This window comes from Psammomys obesus, unplaced genomic scaffold (genome assembly GCF_907164565.1).
Source record: "Psammomys obesus unplaced genomic scaffold, mPsaObe1.curated_primary_1811, whole genome shotgun sequence".
NCBI lineage: Eukaryota > Metazoa > Chordata > Mammalia > Rodentia > Muridae > Psammomys > Psammomys obesus.
The window spans coordinates 13,477,693-13,492,621 of NW_026592890.1; the positions used below are offsets into that span (position 1 = coordinate 13,477,693).

At 40.0% G+C, this 14,929-nt stretch overlaps 1 protein-coding gene across 6 annotated transcripts in view; it reads right to left on the reverse strand.

The window, feature by feature from the left end:
• Wdr27 (WD repeat domain 27) overlaps positions 1-14,929 on the reverse strand; it is an 84,577-nt gene that overhangs the window by 17,141 nt on the left and 52,507 nt on the right. For 4 of the 6 annotated variants that reach the window (XM_055616153.1, XM_055616154.1, XM_055616155.1 and 1 more), the window contains one exon: positions 14,079-14,177. The exons of the other annotated variants lie outside the window; for them this stretch is intronic. In XM_055616153.1, the coding sequence (XP_055472128.1) occupies positions 14,079-14,177 (99 nt within the window). The remainder of the gene's footprint in view (positions 1-14,078; positions 14,178-14,929) is intronic. 6 annotated transcript variants of the gene reach the window in all.

Here is a 14,929-nt window from a genome sequence, read left to right on the forward strand (position 1 = left end):
TGTGTGTATCTGTTTCTTTGTGAGTCTCTGTGTGTGTGTCTGTGTCTCTGTGTGTGTTTATATGTGTGTGTGCCTGTATGTGCGTGTTTCTATGTGTGTGTGTGTGAGTGTGTGTGTGTGTGTGTGCTATCTAACTGCCCTGATTGCAGACTACAGAACACTGATGACAGGAGGAGAGCAGGGAAGAGTGGACATCCTCATCTTGTTTTCATCTGCCTCTCACTGTCAACTATGATGTTAACTGTGGATTTTGCACAGATGACCTTTCATTAGCCGAAGGCCTGTTCTAGTCTGTTGTTGCTGTTGAAGGTATCAGGGGTCAGTTTTAAATTTTATCAAATAACTTCTCTGTGTCTATTGACACAATAATTTTTGGCTGTGTTTGGTTGATGTGATACATTATATGGATTAATTTTCTCTGTTAAATCAACCCTGCATTCCTATGATAAATTATAGTAATACATGACAATAATTGTTTTCATACACTGCTGGATCTGACTTATTATAATTGCTTGAGGGTATTTGCACCCATAGTCATGAAAGATAGCAGTCTTGGTATTCTGTTCTTTGGGTGTTGTGTGATTTGGGATCAGAGTAGTCCCAGCCTCACAGGATGACAATATGGTCCTCCTCTGTGGTAGGCTGGGAACTGTGGGAAGGATCAGTGTTTGTCTCCAGAGCTGTGACAGCCAGAGAAATTAATCTAGCTAAACATTTCTTGAGAGAAGATTCTAGATTATTAGTTTGATCTTTTTAGGTACTGGAAATCTATTAAAGTTTCTATTTTTTCTTGAGTTATTTTAGTGACTTGGTTCTTTCTGGAAGTGTGTCTTTAAGTAATTTAACTTACTGTCACATGTAGTACACATGTTTACCTTAATTTTCTCATTTCTTTAAGGTTGATAGTAACGCCCCCTCTTCATTCATTTGTTGATAATTTTAAGCCTTCTCTTTCTTTTTTTGTGAATTTCATATATCTTAACATTTGGATATACAAATATGTCAGAGAGGTAAACTATGAATTATTTATATTATAGTGATATATTAGCCTCAACATCTATTCATCTCTTCTCTGAACTATTCAAAGCATATTTTTTTAAAAAAAAATGGTTTACCCAGAAGTAAATAATTATTCACAGATACAAATGAATAATATTAATTTAAAAAAAAAAAAAGCTGAGCTATGGTTGTTGTGACATGGCAAAAGCAGCACCAGCTCAGGTCTTCAGGGACCTCTGTGGTCTTGGGCCTGAGATGAACAGTCTTCGGGGCAATGAAATGATTAAGAGTCAAGTGGAAGGTAGTACTGTCCATTTTGGGGCTCACCTTCCTTGTCACAATTTTCTGTGACAAGGTCTATTGCTGCATTTTCTTTGGCCTAACAATTAAAAAGCTTTCTTAAGTTCAGCAGTGGGAGAAAAATAAGCTCAGCTACCATAAATTTTCCTCCCCTCTTCTTTTATTATGAATAACAGAAAACCAAAGATAAAATTAAAAAGCAATAAGTAATGTCCAGTAGTTTACCTTATCCAAAGAAATGGGGCCACATTTTTGCCCAGATGAACTTAATAGAGTTTAAACCAAACGTAGCTCAGCTTTAAAGCTTAGTTCAATGACTAGATCATCTGATGTTTGCTGGGTTCCTGACCACCCCCACTAGAGAACTGTCCAGCATTCTTTGATGGGAGCATCCTGCAAAGCCTGGAAGGTTAGGAGAAGCCACAAGGAGGTGAAAAGTAACGTTAGAGGGGTCAATGCCAAAGTGCAGATTTATGTAGGCTACTGGTAAACAATGAAAGCAAATATCTGGCACATCACAGTGGGAAATACCAGTCCTGAGCTACCGCTCCAGATTTTGTCCCCATCAAGCCCAAGAAAGCCCTTCCCACATTCTTTAATTTAGAGGAATTAAGACCAGGAACTACACATATGACTACGGGATCCCTCTACAGAAGCATGCCCAGAAGCTGCAGCATCCCTGTTAGATTTCAGCCCTGGAAAAATGTTGTTTTCCTTTTGTGCCAATAAGAAAAAAGCCTCAAAGAGAATAAAATTGAAGATCTAGGTAACGGTTCACATAAACCACAAAAACCTTCTGTGGTTTCTAACTATAAAACATGCTTTGTTGGGCTTCTCTAAAGGGAATGTTTTAGGAATGCAATTGCAGTGTTGTGCTAAGGCCATATCTACCATGCAAACTGTGCAATACTTACTGCATTTGGCATACCACTTTTCTGAACCATTTAACTCCCTGTTAGTCCAGATTTCTGCTTTCACTCTAAGGGCTGGAAAGCATTGGTCATCAAATATTTGCAAAAATATATTCCAACTACATCAGTTGTTTTTATGAACCTTGTGTCTAACTGATTAATGGGGTAAACTAATAATGAAATTGGGCTTGTTATGATATAAACTACTTAGAACATGAACAAGTATGCTAGAAAACATGGATCTCATGACCCTCCCATAAATCTCAAGCTCATTCACACAAAAAGTATATCCTGAAGTCCTCTTAAGGCAAACGGTAGCATAAGCTCTAGAATTTGGCAGTTGGGCCACAAATAGTGGCCTCTTAGTCCAATCAAAGGCTGTCAGAGGTCCCACTGAGGGTCAAGGGTGTAGCAGTAGAGGCCCTTCATTTCCTTTTATATCATTGAGTTAAGCAGTGTGCATGGTTTAGTGAATACGGCAGGTACATGGTAGGTTTAGTGTACATGGCCTTAGATCATGGAAAATCCCCACTGAATCTGTCATATAGCCATACAATTTGCATGATTTCTGTGGACTCACGACTTGTAGATCCATAAACTACAGACTTATTCACCATGCAATCCTGGGCCAGAGGCATGATGCTAAACCTATCATACAGACAGGGATTCTATTCGCAGCGAACTCCAGATATTAGGGAGAAAAAAAAGGAAGAAAAACACAAGAGGGAGAGAGCAGGCAGAGGTGTGCCAAGAAGCCCAGAGTTGGGTAGTGGTGACCTCGAAAAGGTAGAAGACAGAAAGGAATCTGGACTCTGTACTAACTGGAGAATATAAACTGTCCAGTTAGTTATTTTAAAATAGGTCCTCATCTTGTCAGTTCTCAGTATTGCTGAATTATTTATAAACATGATGATATAATCAGAATTTTCTTCAAAATATATAGCATCTATAGGTGTGAGATAAAAGAAGATAAATATAAAACAAGATATGAATTAACACAGTTGAATGCAGGTCTCGAAAAGTTTGATGGGGAGCCACAATATGACAACAAAATAACAAAAATCAGTAAACACTGCTCATTGATAACACTTGATATTAATGGCTCCAATTATCCAATGAAAAGATATAGATTAATAGATTAGATTAGAAAACAAGACCCATCTTTCTGCTTCTTCCAAAGAAACATACATCATCATCAAGAATCAAGATCCCCTCAGGGAAAAGGATAGAAAAAGGTATCAAAGCAAATGGATCCAAGAAGCAAGCTTGTAAAGCTATTTTAATATCTGACAAAATAGGCTTCAAACCAAAACTAACCAGAAGAGATAAAGGACACTATATACTCATCAAAGAAAAAAAATCTATCAAGAGGATATTGCAATTAATATGTATGCGCAAGCATAAGAATACCCATGTTCAAAAAAATAAACACTATTCCAATAAAATCACACGACCCTCACACAATGATTTGTGGATGTCTTCAATACCCTACTTTTGCTAATAGACAGATCATGCAGACAAAAACTAAACAGAGAAATGCTCGAGTTATATAATGCAACAAATCAAATGGGCCTACTATCGAGCTCTGAACACTTCACCCAAACACAAAAGCATGTTCCAAGCAGCTCAGTCAGTGGCGTGAAGGCTTTTGTCAGGCACCAGCTGTTTCTCCTATGTTCTGTGAGATGTTAGGTGCTGTCATCAGTAATAGGACTTGCCATCATTTTGGGGAGAGCAACCAATGGCCTGGAACATTTGGGGGTTTCCATGGGTCCCCACTGGCTATTGGCTCAACTAGATGTAATCCTTACACTGGAGGTTTCACTGGGTCACAAAAGATATCTATTTGGGGCATACTGTCTTCCGTTATTTGGTGACTCCATTTAGAGTTCTTTCATAATGTATAAAACTTAGGAAGCTCAATGGATTGTGCATATTTGTAAAAAAAAATCACACTACCTTATATTAAATATCAAAATACAACAGTTAGTTATATCAACAAGAAAAAAAATATGCTATCAATTGGTGCAGAAAGAGTATTTAGCAAAAGCAAGGAGTGATTGTGATGAACAGTTTCAGCAATTTCAGAAGAATAAACAGTTCCTTCGACTTTAGAAAAAGCCTCAACAAAACATCCACCAACAGTATCATGCTGGATGGTGCAACTTCTAGGGACAGACAAATCTAAGAAATATAACAGATTAGAAAGGAAAGATGCCACCTCTACATGTACCTAATTATACAGGAATTCCCCCAAGAAGCCTCAAGGAAGTAAGGCAAGAAGAAAAAAGGCTGAATAGAGCTAGTAAATAAATCATCAAAGTCTGAAGGCATATAGCATCCCAGAAGACTCAGTCTTGTTTCTGTGTATTAGCAATAACTCTGCAGAGAGCGACTCTGTGATCACTCCTGAGAAAATGACAGACTGCTACAGATGGCTCATCTGGCAGCTATCCCCGTTTCTTTTGGTATTCTTCCTGAATTCTCAGAAACGAGGGAGACAGATCGCTGAGGAAAAGGACTGAAGGATCTACCCTTCATCCAGACCAGTGGTTCTCACCGTCCTAATGCTGTGACCCTTTAACATGGTTTCTCACGTTGTGCTGACCCCCAACCATAAAATTATCTTGTTGCTACTTCGTAATGGTAATTTTGCTACTTAGACGAATTGTAATGTAAATATCTAATATGCAGGATATCTGTTATGTGATATCCAAAGGAGTCATGACCCACAGATCGAGAACTGCTAATCTAGACTCACCTAAATGAGAGTTTCACAACAAGTATGGGAACTAGGGCATATATCCCTGCATTCAGACCCTGGACCTTATCATGAAGGTTCCATACCACAAGCAAAGCTTACCATGTATCCAATAGGAATGTAAAACAAAAGAAAACTCTGTTAAAGATCTCTACCTCTCTTGCCACATGTCTAATAAAAGTTGCAATACTCTAGATTCAACAGGCAAAATATGTGCTTTGCTAAACAAGCTCCTGGACCTCCTGATGTTATAAGCAGAATAACTGGTTCCCTTAAAGCAAATTCCTTGCAGGCTGAAACTGAAAGCAGCCAGGTTCTAGGATACTAGCACTGATGCAAGTCTTAGTCTACAGTGGGCGCCTCAGGCTCTGCATGGGTTTGCATCGGAATTCTGCTCAGATAATAAGCTATGGCAGCACACAGAGACCATGTTTTCTTTGGGGTGAAGGTCTGGATGGAAGTTATTCCCAATGACATGCTGGGTACAATGCCAAGGCAACCATCTCAGAAGGAACTCCTCAAGGTACAGGGCACCTGACAAATAACACACGCACACGAGCGCGCACACACACACACAGAGTCCTAGTATGTGATGCATGCCTGGAGGTGTTGGCCAGATGGCAAGCTCAGGGCCCTATGAGCTACTGAAACATTTCGCTCTAAGAACAGAAGACATAAAACCCTTTTCTGTACTGCAGACTTTCCCTGAGGTTAGAGACAGCCCTCACTGAAACATTTCGCTCTAAGAACAGAAGACATAAAACCCTTTTCTGTACTGCAGACTCTCCCTGAGGTTAGAGACAGCCCTCACTGAAGGTGTGTGGAGCACACTGTCCTCTACATACTCACCTCCTGCATACTTCCAGGGTCCTACCGAGTGAACGAAATTAAATATGAATTAGGAAATAAGAGCTAAATTATCAAAAGGAAAAAGAAAGATAATGGTGGTTGCTCTAAAGTTCAAAAGCACCACTGTTTACATTCAAGGCGACAAAAATGCCTACATGGTGCTTTCTAAAGACAACTTTACATATGAAGAAATCAACACGTCACTTCCTTCCAGGCACTGTAAAAACAGCAGCTGAGGGGCTGGCTCCACGCGGTCTGTCCCCAGCCTGTTTTTTCACTAATATTATCTCCACAGAGCTGCTGCTGGCCAAGATCCCTGGAAACCAAGTACCAGAGTCCCTCCCATCTACAAAGACTCTGTTCCAAGACCTCTAGGGGCTGCCTAAAGCCACAGATAGCACAAAGACCTATAATTTGGTGCATTTTCCATCTTAACTAAGCATTTGGCCACAAATTCTGCTCTCTGAGGTACAACAACAAAACCAGTACAAATTTCTTTTTCCTTCTTCACAGCCTGATGGATAGACAATCTGTTCTTATATAAATCTTAGCAATATCAGCATACACTTTGCCTTTTGTCTCCTTAAGTCAAGAATTTACACTATTTCAAAAGAATTTCTTCTTGCTGGTGTAGACTTTAGGCCACTGTGAGGTCAAACAAGGGTCACTTGAAAACAAGCATGGTGGAACCCCCACGTAGCTGACAGACTATATAGCTTAAGCATCCAGTGAGTGGATGGTGAACAGAGCAAGGGTTCACCAGATGTCCTGGGTAAAACAGAGTAAGACAGTCAGTACAGAATACTCAGAATGACAAAGAATTTTCAACCTACAAATTATTTATTCCTGAAAATTTTTATCTAATATTTTTGGATCGTCAGTGGGGTAAGTGAAGCTAAGGATAACAAAGCTATAGGTATCTGGTAACTACTGTGTTCATTTTATGATAATTAACTTATCAAAACAGGATAACACATGATCTACATATCAGGGAATATGTACAAGGTGCACCTACATATTACAGCACATGAAAGCATGCCTACTGGCTTGCTCGGCTGAAAACATTCCTGAAGCCTGCATACGCCACAGGGTGAAGCACCCACATCCTTAGACACAGCAGGGGAACCAGTGTTGAGCTGGAAATTACCTACAAAAAGGGATGTCCTCGTCATCCAATAAATCAAAACAAAACCAAAGTTTTGGTATTTGTTTCTTGGGTAATGAACTGTCTTGCACTCCCCTCTCTGAGAATGTGAGAAAAAGATGCAGACTTGAAAAAGAGAAAACAATAGATGGTGAACGTGCAGGCGTGAGGACTTGCCAGGAAAGGCAGACGATGGTGGGGGGAGGCTTGGCGCGCACTACGCGTGTCCCAACACTTGAAGCAGCGGAGCTCTTCATGACAAGGGAGAGCGGATGAGAAGCAGAACAACGGTGAGATGAGTGGAGGTGTCTGAGCACTGAGGGAGAAAGTGTGGCATGATGACAACACAGAACAGGAGTGTCAAAAAGCCAAGAAGGCCTCCAAGAGAAAGAGACGATGCAAACAGTGTCACTACTATACAAACCCAGAGTATGGGACAGAAGAAACACACCTGGAGTCCACAGGCAGGGGTTCCAGTGACCTCCAGTGACTCTTACCTTTTCTTTAGCTATGCAATTCCCCCATATGGTGCTCTGTCATTAACCTCAGAGCGATACTTTCCAATGTTTTTTATTTCTAGTATGTACCAAGAGAACAAAAACCTTCTCTAGTTTCCTAGTTAAGCAGATCCCACTACTAAACATCTTTTGGGAGGGACTTTATGTTATGTTTCTTAGTCCCTGAGTTGAAACACAACCTATAAAAATAAGAAAGACCTATTTTGAACTTGAGGTCTTTTCTGCTCCCTCCCCTGCCCTAATGGTTTCCTCAGAGCACAGTTTAGGCCTAGACACCTGACCTGCTGCATGGAACTCTTGATGCTCTGACTGTGAGGATCCATGTTATCTGTACTAATGATTTGGAAAATGTGCTTCAGCCTACATCTCAAGTCAGAAGCTCTGCTTCCCTTCTTACTAGGGCAAACCTCTAAATTTTAGCAATACTTGTATTGGGAACAATAGGAGCATTTTCTAAAACCAGAGAAGAAAAGGTTTTCAACCAGGTTAGTAGCTTTCTGAACAGAGAGACATATCTCTGTGGAAATGTACCTGAGACTTATGTAAACTTCTGGAACCCTAAAGCTCTGATTCTATAAGTAGGAATGTGGAAATTCTACTCTGTCCTAATAAGCAGCTGGACAGACTCAAACCTGGTGCCTCTTCCTTTTCCATGAGAGAAGACATGAGACAAAGCACTGACTCCAGCTGGAGAAAGGAATCAAGTGCAGGAAACCCTGATGCCCAGACAGAGTGACTAGAGCCCCACAGGGACACCTGCACTGCCCCTTCAAGGCCCAGCATGGATACGTCACAGGTTCAAACCTCCAGGGAACAAGCCCCACAGTTCTGAGATTTACCTCCACTTCCATGGTAACCACTGGAAAGGAAAAGTTCTCATGCTTCAGGCAGGGGTAAAAATTATCTGTTCTAAAACACTGAAGAGTGGCCAGGTGTGGTAGCACACACCTTTAATCCCAGCACTCCAGAGGCAGAGGCAAGGAATTCTCTGTGAGTTCCAGGCCAACCTGATCTATGAAGTGAGTCCAGGACAGTCAGGGCTCTATTACACAGAGAAACCCTGTCTCAAAACAACAAAAACAAACAAAAAAACAAACCAAACAAACCAACCCACTGAAGAGCGTTTTCCACAGCAGGCCTGTTGTAAGGGAGCTAGCCAGCCACAGCCCCACCTACTGTCTTAGAGCTTAAGTGACCAGGAAAGGAAAACTGCAACCCCAGCCTGTCTCGTCTAGATGTAGGGTATGAGAGATGCTGCAAAGCTGAGCCCAGAGCCTAGGCTCATAAGATGAAAACCGGATCACAGGAACAAAGGGGGAGAAGGGGCTCAGTGCACCACAAGAGGACTTTCATTCTGGTTCCTTCAACTTAAACATTACATATGTAAATTTAAACAAAAACAAAATTACAAGGTATACAAAAATTCAAAAATATTTTTTTAACAAATTTAGCAACACCAAAAGCATATTCCACATGGCAGGAGTACTGGAATTAAAATAAATTGAATTTTAATAAAAACTAAATTAGCATGCTAAGAGCCCCAGAGAGTAAGACAGGCAGCATGCAAGAAGAGATGTGCAGTTCAAGCAGGACTATAAAATCAATGAATAACCAGAAATAAATGCTGGAAATAAAAACATTTAGAACAGAAGATCCGAATAAATGTTGGGAAACATAAGCTCTGTGAATTTAATATGTTGTAGGAACACGTAGAATAAAGATAGAAGGAAGTAGAGGATGTAATTCGAGTAGAGGGACTGAGAATTTCCCTAAAGCATGTTAGAAAGCTCAGAGAACTCATGCAGGATAAACACCAACAAAACTGCAGCGAGGAACAGCACTTAGTAAATGAAGAAAAGTCAAAAAAAAAAAAAAAGAAAGAAAGAAAAAGAAAAGTTCTCCCTGCTCCCCCCAAAAAAAAAAAAAAAAAACAAACTAGAAAGAAAATGTATATTACCTACAAAGAAAATAACATAAAAATTACAGTCAATTCTCAGAAAGTAGATAAGCAAGGAGACAGTGAAGTGAAACATTTCAGGTATTAAAGGGGGGCAGGTACCTCATTCAGTACCTTGTAAAATTCTCTAAGAAAAAGTGAAACATTCTCAGATGAAAAACCGAAGGAGTTTGTTTCCAGCAAACCTTTCTCTCTAAAGTCCTTTTCTTTTAGCAGAAAGAAAATGGTTTGGAAATTCAAATCCAAGTAAAGATGAGCATCAGAGAGAGAAACTGGAGACAAAAATAAAAGCTCCAATCATTGACTGAGCTAACCTCTCTCCCTAGCAAAAACAAGCAAACAAACAAACAAACAAACAAACAAACAAAAACCAGCTTTATTGAAAATAAGAGCAACAATACATTTGAATATATCTAAATAAATATGTCAGTGAAATGACTGAAAATATAATGGATGGAGGAAGGATGAGGATTTGCTACTATGTATACACAGTGTCCATAAGTTAGTTTACTATTATGTAAAATTAGTCACAAATGTCTGTTAGTTATAACTGTATAATGCAAACTTTAGGATAAGCATCAAAAGGCCAAAAGGAGTGAAGACTTAAAAATTAAAAGTTAAAGCTGATATGCTAAGAAAGGAGAGAAAATGGAATCATGTTCAATTAAAGCTACAAAAGGCAGAAAAAGATTAAAAAACAAAACTTGGAACAAAAAACAAGACACAAAAAAAGCTAAATGTATACTGCCTATAAGAATCCACACTTAAAATCCACACATACACGTGAAAAATAAATGGACTGTAAAATATATGTGAAGCTAGCACTAACAGAACAGCCCAGGACCAGCTCTATGCATTTCAGACTCAACAAATTTCAAAGCAAGGGACATTATTAGAGATTAAAAAAAAAAAGACATTTCATTGGTTTTCTAAGAACAAATAATAGCTTTAACTGTGTGTGCTTCACAAAGCCTCAAACTACACGAGACAGAAAAAATGAGAAAACCACAGAGAAAAAAGATAAGTTGCCATTATAGCTGGGCCCTTCAACATGACACTACCAGAAATGGGCACATCCAGCAGGCAGAGCATTAGTAAGGCCTTGGCTGAACTAATAATGCCATTAATCAACGAGATAGAGTTGACATTTATAGGCGGCCTCATGTAACCACAGGATGACACACATTGTTCTCTAGCTTGCACAGGACACTGACCAAGAAAGACAATATTCAGAGCTATAAAACATTCTTCAACCTGTTTAGAAGAATAAAAATATACAATGGTTACTCATATACAATGAAATTAAACTAAAAATCAGTAACAAATATAATACACTTACAATAACAATAACAAATATAATAATAAATACAATATGCTCCACAGAAAAAAACTCCTAAGAAAATTTAAAATATTTCGTCTCAAAAATAAATAGGGAACTAGTGAAAAAAATTTTAAGGAAGCTTCTTTAACTTCATAATAGCATCTACAAAAAACTTACACTCAACTTGGACCCTTCCCATCAAGATCAGGAGAAAGCAAGGTTATCCTTTCAGGCAGAAGCCAGTAAAGCTTAAAGGAACACACAGCCCTGCTAATATTCCTGCTCAGACCTAGTGAGTCTCAGAATTAAGGAACCAGCAGAGCCTCACCCAGAAACCTGACCCATGATAGAGGGATAACAGAGGTGAGTGTTGGGTGTCACAAGGAATTAGGTTTCTACAACATCATTATATAGGAAGACATACCAATACACTTGATTATATCGCAGATGAAAATATGAGTTAGAAATCTCAATTTTCTGGAAGAAAATCAGAGATGATTTTCGCAGCCTTTGCGTCAGCAAAGACTTCTTAGACAATCTGTAGAAAATACTAGCCATTAATGTAAAAGTTGATTTTCCTAAAAATTAAAAACTCTGTTTACTAAAGAATACCATTATAATCTAAACATGCAAGCCACAGACTGATGAAAACATTGCAATACATATAAATGTGTATGTGTGTGTGTGTGTGTGTATACATATAGCACATGATCAGAACATAAAAGACATTTTCAAAGTTCTCCAATTCTATAATAAAAATTAAAAATCAATCTATGAATATATGAAAAATAAGTGTTCAGTATCACTGTGAAATAAGTGCAAATTAAAAACAACCCTATGGCTAAAGTTTAAAAGACTAACAAAATCAAATACAGCCAAGAGTATGGAGGTTGAAACCTCACCCAGTACCAATGGGTAACAAGTTATATGGCCATTTTGTTCAAACTGACTGCACTATACCCTGAGGTTGAACAAGCATGCACACTCAGGAAGACACACATCCACACAAATGGTGACACAAAAGGCTCACAGTGAGTTCCTATGGGATCCCCAAAAATGGAAAACAGATGCTAAATAGCCTTAAGAATATTGAATAAATCATGTCACCATACCTCCCACATGATCTGGAATTTCTAGGGTCAAACAGAGATGTAAAGCCTGCATATCATGAAGGCTGGGTGATGGTTGGTCCTCACGGGAGCTGTGGTGGTACCAAGGTTGCTCTCCTGTGGCTCTCTAGTTGCAGAGCTGAGGAGCTCAGGGCTCAGTCAGATGCAGATGCAGTGTTGGCAGGTGCCCAGCCCATGCGTATCACTTATCAGAGAAGTTCTTCTTGCAAACAATGGTCATGAACAGAGACCCTCAACTGGACAATGTGAAGAAAGTGAAAGACGTTGGAACACTCAACCCTAACTGGGATCTATGCCAAGAGGCAGAAAGGTTGTACGAGGCAGAGGAGTTGAATGACGCCAAGGAAATAACATCTTTCAGACACAACAGCACTGACACGCATGCACACTCACAAAGACGGCAACAGTATAAACAAGGCCCTTGTAGTTTCCTGCTAACCAAAGTCCCAGCATGGAGCAGCAGTGGGCACAAACTCCCACCCCTAACCAAGAAGCTATCTGCAATTGATTTTTGCAATTGATACTTGCTGGAGAAAGAAAAACCTGTTCTCCCAGTTGAGTGGCATTATCAGCCACACTTTAGGGCAGACTCAGGAGTAGTTGGCCACAAAAAACAAACTCCATGGTGTGTGTGTGTGTGTGTGTGTGTGTGTGTGTTTGTTTTGTTTTCAATAATTTTTTAAAGTTTTGTTTGTTTTGATTTTGGAGGGTTTTTTTTTTTCCTTAGAGAGAGAATGTACATAGCATTGGGAGGGTGTGCAGGTGGAGAGGAGCTGGAAAGAGATGGCAAAGGAGAGAGAAAATAATCAAAATACAGTATATGACAAAAGCCAATGAAAAGGGCAGATCACCCCAACACTAACAGAAATATGCATGACTGCCTTAGTAGGTATGTATATCATGGCTAAAAAGCACATGCTTCATAATAACATAGCCTCAACTCATTAAGAGGACACAGCAACTCTAAATCAAATAGAGTGGTGTAGCTTGTAAACAAAAGAAATAACAGAATCATAGGAAACAGGAAAAAGAGGGACATCTATGTGCATATCAGAAAGTGACAAATGCTTAAGTGAATATGACAGCAAAAGAAAAGGAGGTGGCTAACCTATGCCCTCATGCCAGACCATAAAATCAGTCAGGGCCTGGAAAGAAACTGGGTGTGACTGGGCAACAGCGCCAGTATCTTAGTGCTGCAGACCTCTGGCATCCACAGGGAAAGCTTTACTGACTTACATCATTAGACAGGACATCTAGTGTCAAAGACAGCAATGTGTCAGACACTGCAGCATGCCCAGAATCACAGAAATACAATGTCAGCCACAAGCATGGATTAACAAAATGCTGTTACACAGGGCAGGCCGAAGCACACAATCACACAGTGACATGATTCTGTCTCTGAATCAAAGCTTTGGTCATAAGAAGACAAGATGAAACTGAAGTTCCCAAATACTCAAATTTAGCAGAACTGAATACCTTTAAGTCTTCTGCGTGTTTCGATCATTCATTTGTCTACACAGCTGGTTTGCAACTCTGATTTCCTCATGGCTTCTTCTCATTAAGACAGTGTGTTTTCAGTCTACAGTACTCTCCCTGCATGGAACTTCTTTTCAAACCCGCCTCCTGCTTGCTTTCTGATTGTGTCTACAGTGTTCACATTTGGATTACACGGAACCTTGTCTGTGAGTACATGCAGCATTCTATACTGCAGTTCCATACTGAATTACAAATACTTCAATTAAAAAATTCTAGGTCTTTCTCTCTCTCAGTAAATTTGCTGCTTAATTTCCTGTTGGTACTCAAAACTACCATGTAATAGTGTGCGTTCTCTCTCTCTCTCTCTCTCTCTCCCTCTCTCTCTCTCTCTCTCTGACAGGTTCTCATACATCCCAGGCTGGCCCTGAGCCAGCTATATAGCTCAGGATGACCCTCCTGCAGCAGTGCTGGGATTGCAGGTACTGTGCCCAGCTGCATGAACTCTTAAATACCTTAAGACTTCAAGATAAACTCTGATCATCTTCAAATCATGCTATATAATATGGTATGGATCGGAGAGGCCCCAATCATGCTGGCGACTGTGAACTGGAGAGGGCTTGATCACACTAGGAGGCAGTATGAACTGAGAGGCCCCAATCACACTGGGAGATGGTGTGAACTGGAAAGGCCCTGATCACACAGGAGACTGTACCTGAGGAGCTGCTGGGTTGAAGGCCACTTCAGCAATTGTATCTGTATGTCCTGCAAGGCGGTATAGAAAGCTGCTCGAGCCCATTTCATACACGTAAGCCTAGGAGGCAAGACAAGCAGATGTTCTAGGCTGACAGGGTTGGTGACCAGCTCCAAACCATGGCTCAAGTATGGTCTATGGCTGACCCAGAACACAGTGACAGATAATGAGCCTTACATGGTGCCAACCAAGTCACAGGACTGATTTTCAAAGTACCTCTCACCCTAAATGCAGGCATACTTTCTACTTCTTGTCATAACCCCTCCCATCTCACCTCTACATGCATACATACTCTGCCTTCTGTCATGGCCCTGTGACTCCTTCTGAACTTCATATTCCAGTGTGAATGAATATTCATATTGATGACTGATACTTGAGGAAGGTGCTTAGTCTTTGCATGTCATCCTTACTTTAAAGTTCCATGATAAAGGAGGAGATGTCACATTGTCCTTCCCATGAGCCTGAGAGAACTGGGTACATTCAATGTAGAATATGACTTATTTATGGTTTTCTGTCATTGACTCTGAAGTGTCTCTACCAGAATCAGCTGCACTCCCCATGTGTGTCAGTGACTTCTCTGTTGATGTGATAAAATACCACGACAAAAAGTGACTTATGGGAAAAAAGTTCTCAACCTTCCTAATACTGTGACCGTTTAATACAGTTCCTCATGTTGTGGTACCCCCCAACTATAAATTTATTTTTTTGCTACTTCATAACTGTGATTTTGCTGTTATGAACTGTGACATAAATATCCAAATATGCAGGATATCTGTTAAGTGATCCCCAAAGGAGGTGCGACCCGCAGGTTG